This window comes from Mobula hypostoma, chromosome 11 (genome assembly GCF_963921235.1).
Source record: "Mobula hypostoma chromosome 11, sMobHyp1.1, whole genome shotgun sequence".
Taxonomy (NCBI): domain Eukaryota; kingdom Metazoa; phylum Chordata; class Chondrichthyes; order Myliobatiformes; family Myliobatidae; genus Mobula; species Mobula hypostoma.
Window position 1 is genome coordinate 109,140,601 of NC_086107.1, and position 14,074 is coordinate 109,154,674.

General features: G+C 45.7%; 1 protein-coding gene across 1 annotated transcript in view; it reads left to right on the forward strand.

The window, feature by feature from the left end:
* Window positions 1–14,074, forward strand: part of zgc:92360 (uncharacterized protein LOC436988 homolog) — a 102,359-nt gene that overhangs the window by 22,967 nt on the left and 65,318 nt on the right. The window contains exon 2 of the mRNA XM_063062840.1: window positions 6,249–6,379. Coding sequence (XP_062918910.1) covers window positions 6,249–6,379 — 131 coding nt within the window. The remainder of the gene's footprint in view (window positions 1–6,248; window positions 6,380–14,074) is intronic.

Below are 14,074 nucleotides of genomic sequence, written 5' to 3' on the forward strand. Positions count from 1 at the left end.
CTCGAACACCCAAGTGATTCCAAACGGTAAATCACAGGCTCCAACAGTCCCAGAATCACATCCAAGGCAAAAAAAAAACATAAAAGACATAGAAGAAGTGAAATATATGGTTTCATGAACTATCCAGGAGATGTTGCCTGAAGAATCATTGTACGCAGGCGCCATCTTGACTGAATGACCCAATTGAAGGTCTTTATCTCATTATCTCATGTTCTCGTTCTTTATTGCTATTTATTTATATTTGCATTTGCACAGTTTGTTGTCTTCTGCACTCTGGTTGATCTTTCATTGATCCTGTTATAGTTACTATTCTATAGATTTATTGAGTATGCCCGCAGGAAAATGATATACGGCGATACATATGAACTTTGATAATAGAGTTTACTTTGAACTTTGATACACATTTCGATAATAAATTTTGCTTTGACTATGACTTTGCAATAAGTAAATTAAATTAAATTAAATTCAAAGAGGATTGCTGGATCTGCTCAGCAAATCAGGCAGTATCTGCAGAGAGGGAAATACCAAATAGCGTTACAGTTGGATGGCCATACATCAGAACTGCCCATTTCTAGCACAAACAGGAAAGAATGGTTACCATGTTCTAAATTGGTTATGACCCAATGCACTCTTGCAGATTACGTCCCACTACAGAAAGCTGACAGCTGTATTAAGATCCGTTAAGAGGCTCATAAAATTAAGAGAGGCATAACAGAGTAAAAAGGGTGGAAATGTTGAATACTAAGGGATATATCATTGTAGTAGGAGGAAAGTTTAAGGGACATGTGCGGGGCAATTTTTTAACAAAGAAAAAGGTACGTGCTTGAACAGCCTACCAGGGGGTATTCATAGTTCAAACTACATATCAAAGTACTAAGTTGATGTTTTTCTTTGAATGTCTTCAATAGTTTTCTTTGTTTCATGGCTATCTGGAGAAGGTGAATCTCAGAGTTGTATACTGCATACACACTCTTATAATAAATGAAGCTTTGAACCTTGCATATGTCACCATATATTACTCTGAGATTCATTTGCTTGCAGGCATTCAAAGCAGAAAAATAAATCTAGTATTTACAGAAGGCACCGTGAAACATATTGTACAGTGAAATGTGTGTCAGTGACTAACACAGTTCGAGGATGTGCTAGGGGCAGCTCACAAGTATCACCAATGTAGCATACCTATCCAACATAGTGAGATTAAGGAACTTTTAGGTAGACTCCTGAACCCTACTGGATATTGGGAGGTCTAAATAGAGTGGACGTGGAGATGATTTTTACAGTAGTGGGAGTCTAGGACCAGAGCAAACAGCCTCCAGAGATGAAGGGGAATTCCTTGAGCTAGGGGGTGGTGAATCTGTGGAATTCATTGCCCCAGATGGCAGTGGAGGCCAAGTCACTGGGTGCATTTAAAGCAGAGGTTTTTGATTAGTCAGGTTGCCAAAGATTACAGGGAGAAGGCAGGAGAATGGGGTTGAGAGGGATAATAAATCAGCCATGATGAAATGACAGAGCAGATTGAATGGGCCAAATAGCCAAATTCTGCTTCTATGTCTTACAGTATTATAGACTGGAGGGGTTCGGATCATGTGCGAAGAGAGGAGATTATTTAGAATTGGAATTGTATTTGTTATTACTGATTTAGATATTGTGATATTAGTTGATTTAGTGCAGCTGTACAGTGTGAAGAAGGTGTTATATTCGATATGAAAATGTGAACTGTCTTTGAAATGAGCTTTTCAACAGTGAACCCTGCATGACTTTTCGAACATAAAGTCTCCAATTCCCTTCTGGGGCAACAGAGAGCAGGAGCCACAGTTTGTCCCTGTCTGAAACAATTGTGACTGAGTGAGGGCCCCCCCGCACCCCGTCCGTCCATCACGGTCGACCGTGGATGTTGCTGTGCACAGACAGGCAAATGCATTCTCTGCATTGCAACACTCACTCCAGAAGTATTTGGTGGGGTGTACTACATCGGAGGTGCCAGGGGCTATAAGAATCCGAGCGTTTTTAAATATAAATACTGTTGGGTGTGTCAATGTGCAGCCCAGAGGCAGCAAATACTTATTGAGTGCCAGGTGCTTTTTAACATTCCTCTGCTCAGATTTAGGCTTGCGCTGCCCTGCTTTTGTCCGCCTGCCTTTCGTGCTCGCAGTGGCTAATGACTGGGTTCCAACCTGCCCGGACTTGGCCTGGTTCCGACGGAGATGCCCCACCCTCCACACGCTGCTGGGGCTCATTCTTCACTGGATCAAGGCGCCCAGGCAGCTAAAACTCCAAAGTCTGCACCCCACCCTGACTGTTGGCTACTTGTTAGACCGCAAGAAGATTGGGACTGTTTCACAGTGTTTTCAGCATTAGAAAATGAAGAGCGTAGTATGGTGTTTGATATTATTAAAGTAGCAAAGTGGTGGAAGGTTCCATGGTATCGTAGCATTTTGTGCTACGCTATCACAGCTTGGGGCTTCGGAATTCAGAGTTCAATCCCGGCATCCTCTGTAAGAAGTCTTGTACAACCTCCCCGTCGTTTTCTCTGAGCCCTCCCATTTCCTCCCACAGTTCAAAGGGTAGAGGGAGCTTCACTCCATGTTTAATCAATACTCTCCTTGATCCTGGAGTGTGTGATGGGACAGTGTAGAGGGAAAATCCACTCTGTATCGAACACGTGCTGTCACGGCTCTGGGAGTGTGTGGCGGGACAGTGCAGAGTGAGCTTTACTCTGTGTTAGTGGGTAAATTGGTCATTGTAACCTGTCCTGCGATTGTGCCAGGGTTAAACCGGGGCTGTCGGGGGTTGCTGGACGGTGTGGCTCGAAGGGCTGGAAGGGTTTATTCTGTGTTATATATTTCTAAATAAATTTTAAATTTTAAAAATGCTCTTGGGATCACGTCAGACTTTCCAAGAGCAGGGACACTGTGGTTCAGATACAGAGTAAAACTCCCTCCACAGGGACAGTATGGGTGACATAGATCGTGAAACTCCTTCTATACCAGGGGTTCCACCCTGGGTCCCTGCATCTGTGCAGGTGCGTCGAGCTGCAGCTCCTTAGGGACGGGGTTAGGGAACCTCACTACAGGAAGTATATGGAAACTATAGAAAGGGTGCAGGGGAGATTTACAAGGATGTTGCCTGGATTGGGGAACATGCCTCATGAGAATAGGTTGAGTAAACTTGGCTTTTTCTCCTTGGAGCGGCGGAAGATGAGAGGTGACCTGACAGAGATGTATAAGCTGATGAGGGGTATTCATCGTGTGGATAGTCGGAGGCTTTTTCCCAGGGCTGAAATAACTAGCATGAGAGGGCACAGTTTTAAAGTGCTTGGAAGTAAGTACAGAGGAGATGTCAGGGGTATGTTTTTTACGCAGAGAGTGGTGAGTGCGTGGAATGGGCTGCCGGCAACGGTGGTGGAGGCAGATACGATAGGGTCTTTTAAGAGACTTCTGGATAGGTACATGGAGCTTAGAAAAATACAGAGCTATGGGTAACCCTAGGGTAATTTCTAAAGTAAGTACATGTTCGCCACAGCATTGTGGGCTGAAGGGGCTGTATTGTGCCGTACGTTTTCTGTGTTCTTTGGACGCCTTGGTTAATGATAGGGGTCCATGGCATAAAAAAGATTGGGAACCCCTGTTCTATTCTGTCCCGTCACACACTCCCAGGGCTGGGCCAAGTTAGATACAGAGTGAAGCTCCCTCTACACTGTCCCGTCACACACTGCCAGGACAGGGACAGCATGGGTTAGATACAGAGTGAAGCTCCCTCTACCCTGTCCCATCACACACTGCCAGGACAGGGACAGCATGGGTTAGATACAGAGTGAAGCTCCCTCTACACTGTCCCGTCACACACTGCCAGGACAGCGACTGTATTTCTTGGGTACAGGTCCTCCGCGCCCCCCCCCCATCTAGTCCATTTCAGGGTTCACAGCACTCCTGCTCACTCTTAGTCTCCACTGCGTCCTCTCCTGCCACCAGGGGGAGGAGGCATCCTGAGGGACTGCTCAATGCCCAGCTCCATGGGACAGCCGACTGCGTCTCTTTGCCCTTCGGCAGTGTGCGGTGCCACACCCGAAAATGGGGCGCGATCTGAAGAACTGCTCCAAATCCTAGACCACCCTTTGCCTATCGGCAGCCCAGGATGGTGGGGCTACCTCGAGTCCTCAACCCCTTCCCCTCTGCCTCGTGTAACCTTCCCATTTGGGGCATGGTCGCTTTGCGCTAAGGTTAGCGAGTTGTGGGCATGCTATGTTAGTGTCAATTGCGGGGTATCTGGCACAATCCTCACATTAGCGCATTTCACCGTATGTTTGAATGTGCATCTGACAAATAAAGCTAATCTCTATCTTCCTCTTGCTTTGTTATAATTTTACCTTATTCTAGCTCCATAAACTGTGTAATGATCTGATCTGTATGAACAGTAAGCAAGACAAACTTTTCACTGTATCTTGATACATGTATCAATAAAAAAAAACCATAAAATTAAATTTTGGAAGTCTGGGGGACTGAGGGCTATTGGGAACTGGCACAGAGGAGGAGTTAAGGCCTAGGGCACATCAGCAATTACACTGGAGGGAAGGCCAGGCCTGAGGGGCAGAATGGCCTTCTCCTCTTCTTTGTGTTCTTGAGGTACAAAGGCCACAGGAGGTTAGATGCAGAGTAAATCTCCAAACTTGCCTCACGATAGACTTCAGCCCAGAATCTGATCCTTACCCTCTTGTCTTGGTTCAAGACTGTGATTAATCCATCACGAGTACACGACCACACCCATTTCATGGTGACATCACTTGGCCAAACTTGACTTGGTTTTCAGACAATGGGTGTGAGCTGGATGGGGAGTTGAGGACGCCGACGTGCCATCTCGCCTCCCCAACTCTAGGTTGGTGGTTCTCAGCGTGGGTCATACAGTTCCCCAGGGGGCCATGCCAGATTTCATAGGGCCCACAAGTTAAAAAACCACAAACTAGAGGCAGCAGGAACTTCTGAACGGGCCTTGATGAGTTTACCGTTCTAATGAATTATTACTCAAATATATAAATAAAAAAGAAATTAACATATGTAATTTAACTGAATGAAATGCGAAAATATGCAAGATTATGCAAATGAGGCAACAAAGCAGCTTAGCCTGTGTGTGTGTGTGTGTGTGTGAGGGGTGGGAGGTGGGGGGGAGTGTAGTCGTATGGCACGTCAATCATTATCTGTCTCTCCCTCTTGACCACACACGCAATCACCGTTGACATTCTGCTGGACAGTCCGTTGAACCTCGCTCCACATTGACCCCCACCCCCCCAGTCACAAACTGCAGATGGGGCGGGACTGTCTCCAGCAAGGTCAGTCAGCAACTATGCAGCAGGAGGCTGGATTTGTTTGCCTTCCACTGACCCGTGCGTTTTGTAATAAGAGCTTTGAAGTAGTTTTGTTTTTCATATACACCTGAAACATTATATTTAACATATAAAAATACATATAACATAAAAATTGATTGTATATAAGAACAATAAGGGTTCAAAGGTTCATTTATTATCAAAGTATATATGCAGTTTACAACGCTGAGATTCGCCTTCTCCAGATAGCCACAAAACAAAGAAAAGCCATGGAGGTTGTTTAAAGAAAAACATCAAACCCACCCTCCTCCCCACAAAAAAAGAACACCACCAACATGATTTTCAAGCCCCAAACCCCTTCCCCTCGCAGAAAATGTATCAAGAACATCAACCCCTAAACCCCCCCTCCCCTTCACAAGAAAACTAACAACACAACAAGAACAGTGATCTGCAAACCACCCCCCCTCACAAAAAACACAACAAGATCATCAACTCCCCCAAGCCCCCTTCCCTCACACAACAAAACAGAAAGGAATGGGTGAAAAACACAGAATATAAAAACCATACATCTGAAAAAGTGCACAATCCATAAATTAGTACAAAGTTCAAAGTAAATTAATTATCAAAGTGCATCTATGTCACCATATACAACTCTCAGAATCATTTGACCAAAAACCACTTAACAGCTAACTAACAGAGACTATGTAGAGTGGGGGCCACAGAGTTAACGGAAAGTCACAAGTGACCCACAGGCAGAAAAAGTTTGAGAACCACTGCTCTAGGTAACAAGTAACTCAAAGTTCACAAGAGCCCACCACTGGGAAGTTTGGCTGATTCAGGTCTGGTACATCCAAGGGGAGAGGGGTCTCCTGAGTTTGCCCCCGCTGGCTTCCAGTTTGTTCTGTCAGCTCATGTTGATTCTCTTCCACAGAACCTGAATGGGCTTCGACCACGCTCGGAATCTTCATTTGCCTCAACTGTTCGGGGATCCATCGGAACATTCCGGATGTTAGCGTCATCAAATCACTCCTCCTGGACCCTTGGAATGATTCCCAAATTCAGGTAAGAGATAGCAGGATAATGTTCACACAAAGGGGGAAAAAATCTCCGTTGCCTCCCATTTTTGAAGCCCCCTGTGTGTTCATTTACAGGGTGTGGGCTTCACAGCGAAGACCAGCATTTATTACACATCCCTAATTACCCTTAGAAAGGTGGTGGTGGTGAGATCCTTCTCAAACCACTGCAGTCCTTCTGGTGAACTTGCTCCCACAGTATGAAATTGGGGAGGGAATTCTAGAATTTAGATGCCCAGCCATCAAAGGAACAGGAATGTTTCCAGGACAGAATGGAGGGGATTGTGTAGTCAGTGGTGTCTCCATGCTCCAGCACCTCTTGCCCTTCCCAGTGGCAGAGGTCACAGGTTTGGAAATAGATGCCTCAGACTTCAGTCATTGGGCGTTGCTACCCTATCAACCACCAAGCGCTGTTGAGCTTCTCGAGGATTATCGAAGTTGAATGGAGGAAGTGGAGGACCTTCCTGTCTTCCTCTGTTTTCTTTGATTGCATTTCTAAGCACTGTTCCCTCTAAGCTGCGTGGGTGTGTGGCCGCAGAGTGACTGAAATGCTCCCACACACATAGCCTATATTGCCATGCAGCTGGAATTTTCTGTTATATAATATTAATATAACTTTCAAATTATGCTAATATAATTTTGAAATCTATGTTCATATAATTATATGTTAATGAATATAATCCATAAATATCTAAAAATTAAACATACCACAGCCTTTACTTTGAAATATTTTAAAAAGTTGATGTATTTACATTGTCGGTGTTTCAAGTTGCCCGTTGGGAGGGGGAGGGTTCCATGGTTTTCTTTGGTTTGTAGCTGTCTGTGGGAGGCAGAATCTCAGGGTCATATACTGTATATAGCCAGCCGGTGGTGTAGTGGCAACCACTCCAGACTTTGAGGCATGTGGTCTTGAGTTCGAATCTGGCCGGCTCCTTGCACGCTTTCCATCCGTGCTGGGTTGAGCTTCGAGCCAGCAACTTGGCCTCGTAAAAAACAGACAAATGCTAAAGAAACAGTAAGGTTGCTGCCCGATGCACCACAAGGCACAGAGGGGAACAACAATACTGCATAAATTGCCCACCATTGAGAACATCTGCCATAAACGCTGCCTGGGCGGGGCGAAAAGCATTATCAGGGATGCATCTCTCCCTAACCATGGACCTTTTACTCTCCTCCCATCCGGTAGGCGCTACAGGAGCCTCCGCTCCCACACCAGCAGGCACAGGAAGAGCTTCTTCCCTGAGACTGTGACCCTGCTGAACCTCACATCACAGCGCTAAGCAGTATTGCACCCATATTGTACAGTCTCAGTACTTTTAATTTGTGTTCTGTAACACTTACTTTTTATTCGCAGTTATTTTGTAAATAGCACTATTCTTTGCATTTCTGGTCAGATGCTAACTGCATTTCATTGGCTTTGTATCTGTACTCGGCACAAGGACAATAAAGTTGAATCTAAACTAACCTAAATGAGAGAAAATCTGTAGACGCTGGAAATCAAAGTAACACACTCAAAATGCTGGAGGAACTCAGCAGGCTAGGCAGCATCTATGGAAAAGAGTTAAACAGTTGACGTTTCAAGCCAGGACAAATTCTTGGGTAATAATTGTACTTTGCAACGCTGAGTCTTTGAATGTTTGAATCTTGAACCTTGTGATACCGTACAGTATCTCTAAATAAAATAAAATAAAAATAGCAGCAGAGACTCAAACAATCAAAAGGCCTGTTTCTGTTGTACAACACAGGAACTTCAGTCCACAGTGTCTGCGTCAAGCAGGTTGTCACGTTAAACTATTTAGTTCTGCCCGCACGTAAACCATATCCCTCCATTTCCTGTGCATTTACGTGTTTGTCTAAAAGTCTCTTAAACATCAATTTCACATCTGCTTCCACCACTACCTCACCATCCTGTTCCAGACACCTATTATAGTGTAAAATTCACTCCCCCTTTTAAACCTTACCCCTGTCACCTTTAAACCTTGCCCTCCAGTATTTGATATTTCTACCCTGGGGAGGAGGTTCCAGCTGCCTGCACTACCTACACCACACATAAAGCTACGCTGTCTGGGCAGTGTGCGTTGCAGACGGTGGTCAGTTTATGGAACGAGCTGCCAGAGGAGGTGATCGAGGCAGGTAAAATAAAACTGCTTTTACATTTGTACAGGTGCATGGAAAGGGGAGGTTTAGAGTTGTGGGCCAAGCACAAGAAAACACCTTGGGGAATCTCGTGGGTTTAATGTTCATCGGAAATCAGATGGCAGAGGGGAAGAGGCTGTTCCTGAATCATTGAGTGTGTGTCTTCAGGCTTCTGGACCTCCTTCCTGATCATAGCAATGAGAACAGGGCACGTCCTGGGTGATGGGGTCCTCAGTGATGGTTGCTGCCTTTCTGAGGCACCACTTCTTGACGATGTCTTGGATACTACGGAGGCTAGTACCCATGATGGAGCTAATTTTGCAACTTTCTGTAGTTTCTTGTGATCTTGTGCCGTACCCCCTTCCCCCGCTTCCCCCCATACCAGAAGGTGATTCAGCCTGTCAGAAGGTTAGCTTTGTTTGAAACCTGTACCTCCAGACAGAGAGTGAAAAATCAAATCATCAAGGATTGTGCTGGGCAGTGTGCGAGTGTCACCACACTTCCGACACCAATACAGTTTGGCCGCTACTCACTCACCCTAACTCGTACATCTTCGAAATGTGTGAGGAAACTGGAGCACCCAGAGGAGACCCAGGTGGCTTACAGATAGCAGCAAGATTAGAATCCCAATCTTACAACTATCACTGTAAAGTGATTACGCTAACCACTACGCTTGCCACCATAATAGGATAGTGTCATGACAACAACCTTCCCCTCAATATCGACAAAACAAAAGAGCTATTCCTCCAAGAGGACCACATTCCTCCAAGAGGTTTGGAGGCTTGTGAGCTTCAGTGACCCGGAGAGCGATGATGTCTGCAGTCCGGGCTTTATGCTTTGGCTCTTGCTTAGGTCTCCCATGCCAAACAGGTCAAAGGGTAGAGGTCAGACTAAGAGTGATTCACCAGTCCTCCAGGTTCATCTGAGGGCTATCAACCCTGACTGGTTAAACGATGTAAAATCCTTCTACATCTGAGTGTGACGGTATTCCTGAGTCTCCACCCGGGACTTGCATGACTGACAGTAGTGAAAACCGAGAGGAAGCTACTGACACGATGAAGGAAGCCCTGAACACCCCCAGAGATGGAGGACCTTCATTGCTGCCCTAAACGATGTAGTGTAATGGACAGTAAGTAAAAGAGCTGGTCGTTGACTTCGGGAAGCAAACTGGGTTACACACTCCTGTGTACGTCCATGGTGCTGAGGTTGAAAGGGAGGACAGCTTCACGTTTCTAGGAGTGAACATCACCAATACCGCGACCAGGTAGACGCCAAGGCCAAGAAAGCTCACCGGCGCCTCTACTTCCCCAGGAGGCTGAAGGAATTTGTCACGTCCCATCGGAGCACACCAGTCTTTCCAGATGCACCACAGAAAGCTTCCTATCCAGATGTGTTACGGCTTGGTACGGCAGCTGCTCAGCCTGCGACCGCGAGACACTGCAGCAGGTTGTGGACACATCTCAGCGCGTTACAGAAACCAGACTCCCTCCTCTCCTTGGACTCTGTCTGCAGTTCTTGCCAGCAATGACCACTACCCCCCGCCCCCCCGGATATTCTCTATTCTCCCCTCTCCCCATCGGGCAGAAGGTACAAAAACTTGAAAACACATGCCATCCGGTCCAAGGACAGCTTCTATCCCACTGTTATAAGAACACTGCTCTCTCAGTTTACCTTGTCATGCCCTTGCACCTTATTTCCTGCTTCTTCCCTGTCACTTGTAGCACTTTATTTCTGCATTCTGTTATCATTTTCCCTTCTACCTCAATCTTCTGATGTGATGAAATAATTTCTATGGATGACATGCAAAATGTGAAAATAATAAACCAATTTACCACCTTGGTCAGTATGGATGAGTTAGGCTCAACATTCCCTCTATTTTTTTTTTACAGCTGTGCCAACCAACCATTGCTCTGAGCAGAATATTTTTACACAGCCTGAAAACTGTGCGCACTTTAAATGTTTTTTTTCGCTATATACACGTCAGACGAACACAAACCACAACTCACAACACAAGTAAACGACATCAGGCAGTCAAAACAACTGACAGGCACAATGACAAAAGTAAAATGTTTTGACTAGATGGCGTCGGCGTTCAGTGGGCCAGCGGTTCATTAACAATGAGCTACCGACTTCCAATCTGTGTTTATTGTTACAATTTGTAATTTTGAACACTGACAATGTAAATACATTGAAGTTCTAAAATGTTTCAAAGTAAAGGTTGTGGTACGTTTAATATTTAGAAAATGTATGGATTATATTCACAAACACAATTAATTACAGGGTATTTCATAATTGTATTAGCATGGATTTAGAAATTATGTTGGCATAATTTCAAAATTATATTAACATAATTTCAAACATTAACATCATATAAAAGAAACTTCCAGCTGTGCAGCAACAAAGCTATGTGTGCGAGAGCATTTCAGTCACTACATGGCCGTGCACCTGCGCAGCTCAGAGGAAACAGTAGTTGGGTTGAAGGGCCTGCGTCTGTGCTTGGATATATGTACCAACCTTCTTTTGGTGTTGCTGGGTCAGACTCCAGGTTCTTCCCCCCTCCCCCACATCAACGGCACTGTGGGAGCACCTTCAACACACAGACTGCAGTAGACAAAAACCTAGCTCACCATCCCATTCTCAGGGGGTAACGCTGGAAGGTTAATAAATTCTGGTCTTGCCCGTGATGTCCATGTGCTGGACTCTGATACACCTGTTCCAGAGGTTCTGACAATCCCTGCCACAAATGTACACTGAGGCCCTCCGTTGGTCAGCGTCCTAGCTCTCTACGTGTCAATACGCAATCCTGGGCAGTACAATACGGAAAGCAAGCTCACGCTCTCTGCGAATCTCATAAACCCAAAGGAATGGCTGAGACAAGTATAGTTTGGTACCAGCGGCATTGTAGGAGCTGTCAGTCAGCTTTGAGCTCAATCTTGGGGACTCCAGCTCCCGATTTTCCCTCGGGGTTTACTCCCGAAGCCTTCCCCATGAGTGGGTATAGCCACAAGACAGCAGAGGTTTGAAATCAGAGTTTTCCCTCTCCTAGATGACACGGCTGACAAGCACCATCTGCCTGAAGCGACTGGTTTTAAAGCACCAGTAACCCGCCTTTGCCCCTTCTCCTGTCAGTAGAAATGGTTCTGCCAGGCTTAGTAGCTAAACCACAGGTGAAGGCCTGGAGCTGGATTTGGTTGTCAGAGGCTATTGGAGACGCACGCCTTTGGGAGCATTTAGTAGGTAGTGGGGGCTTATCTCCACTACCCCCTCCCCGAACATTTAACAGGCAGCGGGAGCTTATCCCCACTACCCCAACCTCCCCAGCTATGATAATCTTAAGGAACAAATGTACAACTTCAGAACATTAATGCAGAACGCCGTTGAAATCATCGTCCAGAGTTTCCTGTCAGGAAGTTCTGTGTCAGCTTGGTTGAACGCTCTTGACAGAAGGTTCAGTTGCACGTTTTGCTGCGGAGACTCTAGCTCAGAGGCCCAGTCCGCCGACACAGTGACGCACTGAGGGTCGTTCCGCTTCGTGGGAGTCCCCACACTGCCAATGGTACTGCCTTTCTGCTGAGCCATTGAACTGAGCTGCCATATTCGCCCCGCTCTAGAGATTACCACGCAAACACGAGGAAATCTGCAGACGCTGGAAATTCAAGCAACGCACACAAAATGCTGGTGGAACGCAGCAGGCCAGGCAGCATCTACAGGAAGAAGTCCTGACGAAGGGTCTCGGCCCGAAACGTTGACTGCACTTCTTCCTGTAGACGCTGCCCGGCCTGCTGCGTTCCACCAGCATTTTGTGTGTGATTCTAGAGATTATCAGCTCATTATCACGTCATCTGCAGGAGATCTCCAAGCAAAGGACGGCTAAAGCCAAATTAATGAGTAGATTTAACACTGAGGTTGACAGGTCCTTGATTAGTAAGGGCAACAAAGATTAGAGGGAGAAATTAGGAGAATGGGATTGAGAGGGATAGTAGATCAGCCATGAATGAATGGTGGAACAGATCCAATGGGCCAAATGACCTAATTCTCCTCCCATGTCTTATGGCTGCCAGGCTGGAACTGGATTTGGTTCATTATTGGTTTATTCTGCACGAGATGGATTGATGGATCTGGTGATATTGATCCAGAGGTTCTTCAGAAGTCAAGAATGAAGCATAGAACTTGTTGGTCACAGCCGTTTGATTAAAGTGTTCTGATAGCAAAGAACCAACAAGGAAGACGAAGAAAAAGAAGTTGTGGTCATCTCATCTTCAGACTAGAGATTAACAACATTCCAGTAATAACAATTAACCTATGAAACAGCCAAAACCATAACATATAGGAGCAGAATTAGGCCATTTGGCCCATCGAGTCTACTCCACCTCTTCATCATGGCTGATCTATTTTACCCCTCAGATCCAATCTCCTGCCTTCTCCCCGTATCCCTTCATGCCTTGTCCAATCAAGAATCTATCAACCTCTGCCTTAAATATTCGTAAAGACTTGGCCTCCATAGCTGCCTGTGGCAAAGAATTCATCAGATTCACCACTCTCTGGCCAATTAAATTCTTCTTCTTCTAAAAAGACATCTCTCTATTCTGAGGCTGTGTCCTCTGGTCCTCGACTCTCCCACCATAGGAAACACGCTTTCCACATCTACATTGTCAGGGCCTTTCACCATTCGATAGGTCACCCCTCATTTTTCTGTATTCTAGTGATTACAGGCCCACAGCCATCAAATGCCCTTCATGTGACAAGCCGTTCAATCCTGGAATCATTTTCGTGAACCTCCTTTGAACAAAAGAAAAGAGTGTGGCACCTGCTGCAGAAAAACTGAGAAGCTTCTAGAAAATACAGAATCAGCTATGCTACAATTATGTTGGCGCCAAGTGGTTAAGGTGTTGGTCTAGTGATCCGAAGGTCGCTAGTTCGAGCCTCAGCTGAGACAGCGTGTTGTATCCTTGAGCAAGGCACTTAACCACACATTGCTCTGTGACGACACCGGTGCCAAGCTGTATTGGCCCTAGTGCCCTTCCCTTGGACAACATCGGTGGCGTGGAGAGGGGAGACTTGCAGCATGGGCAACTGCTGGTCTTCCATACAACCTTGCCCAGGCCTGTGCCCTGGAAACCTTCCAAGGCGCAAATCCATGGTCTCACGAGACTAACGGATGCCTATATCTATACTACAATTACTGGAAAATTTACTGAACAATTACACATACAGTATATATTAAAACATTTACGCAAATATTGGAGAATTAAAACTACAAGTAAAATACTAGAAAATAATACACCCTAATCCAGCATAGTCTGGTACACTGTTCATATAGATCAAAACATTGCACAGTGTAGTGAGGTAGAACAAGGTAAAACAATAACAGAATGAAGAGGTCAAGAGTCCAACTTATCATACAAAGGACCATCAAGAGTCTGATAACAGTGGGATAGAAGCTACCCTGGAGCCTGGTGGTACGTGCTTTCAGGCTTTTGTACCTTCTGCCCAGTGGGAGAGGGGAGAAGGGGGAATGTCTGGGGTCAGTGGAATCTTTGGTTCTCCT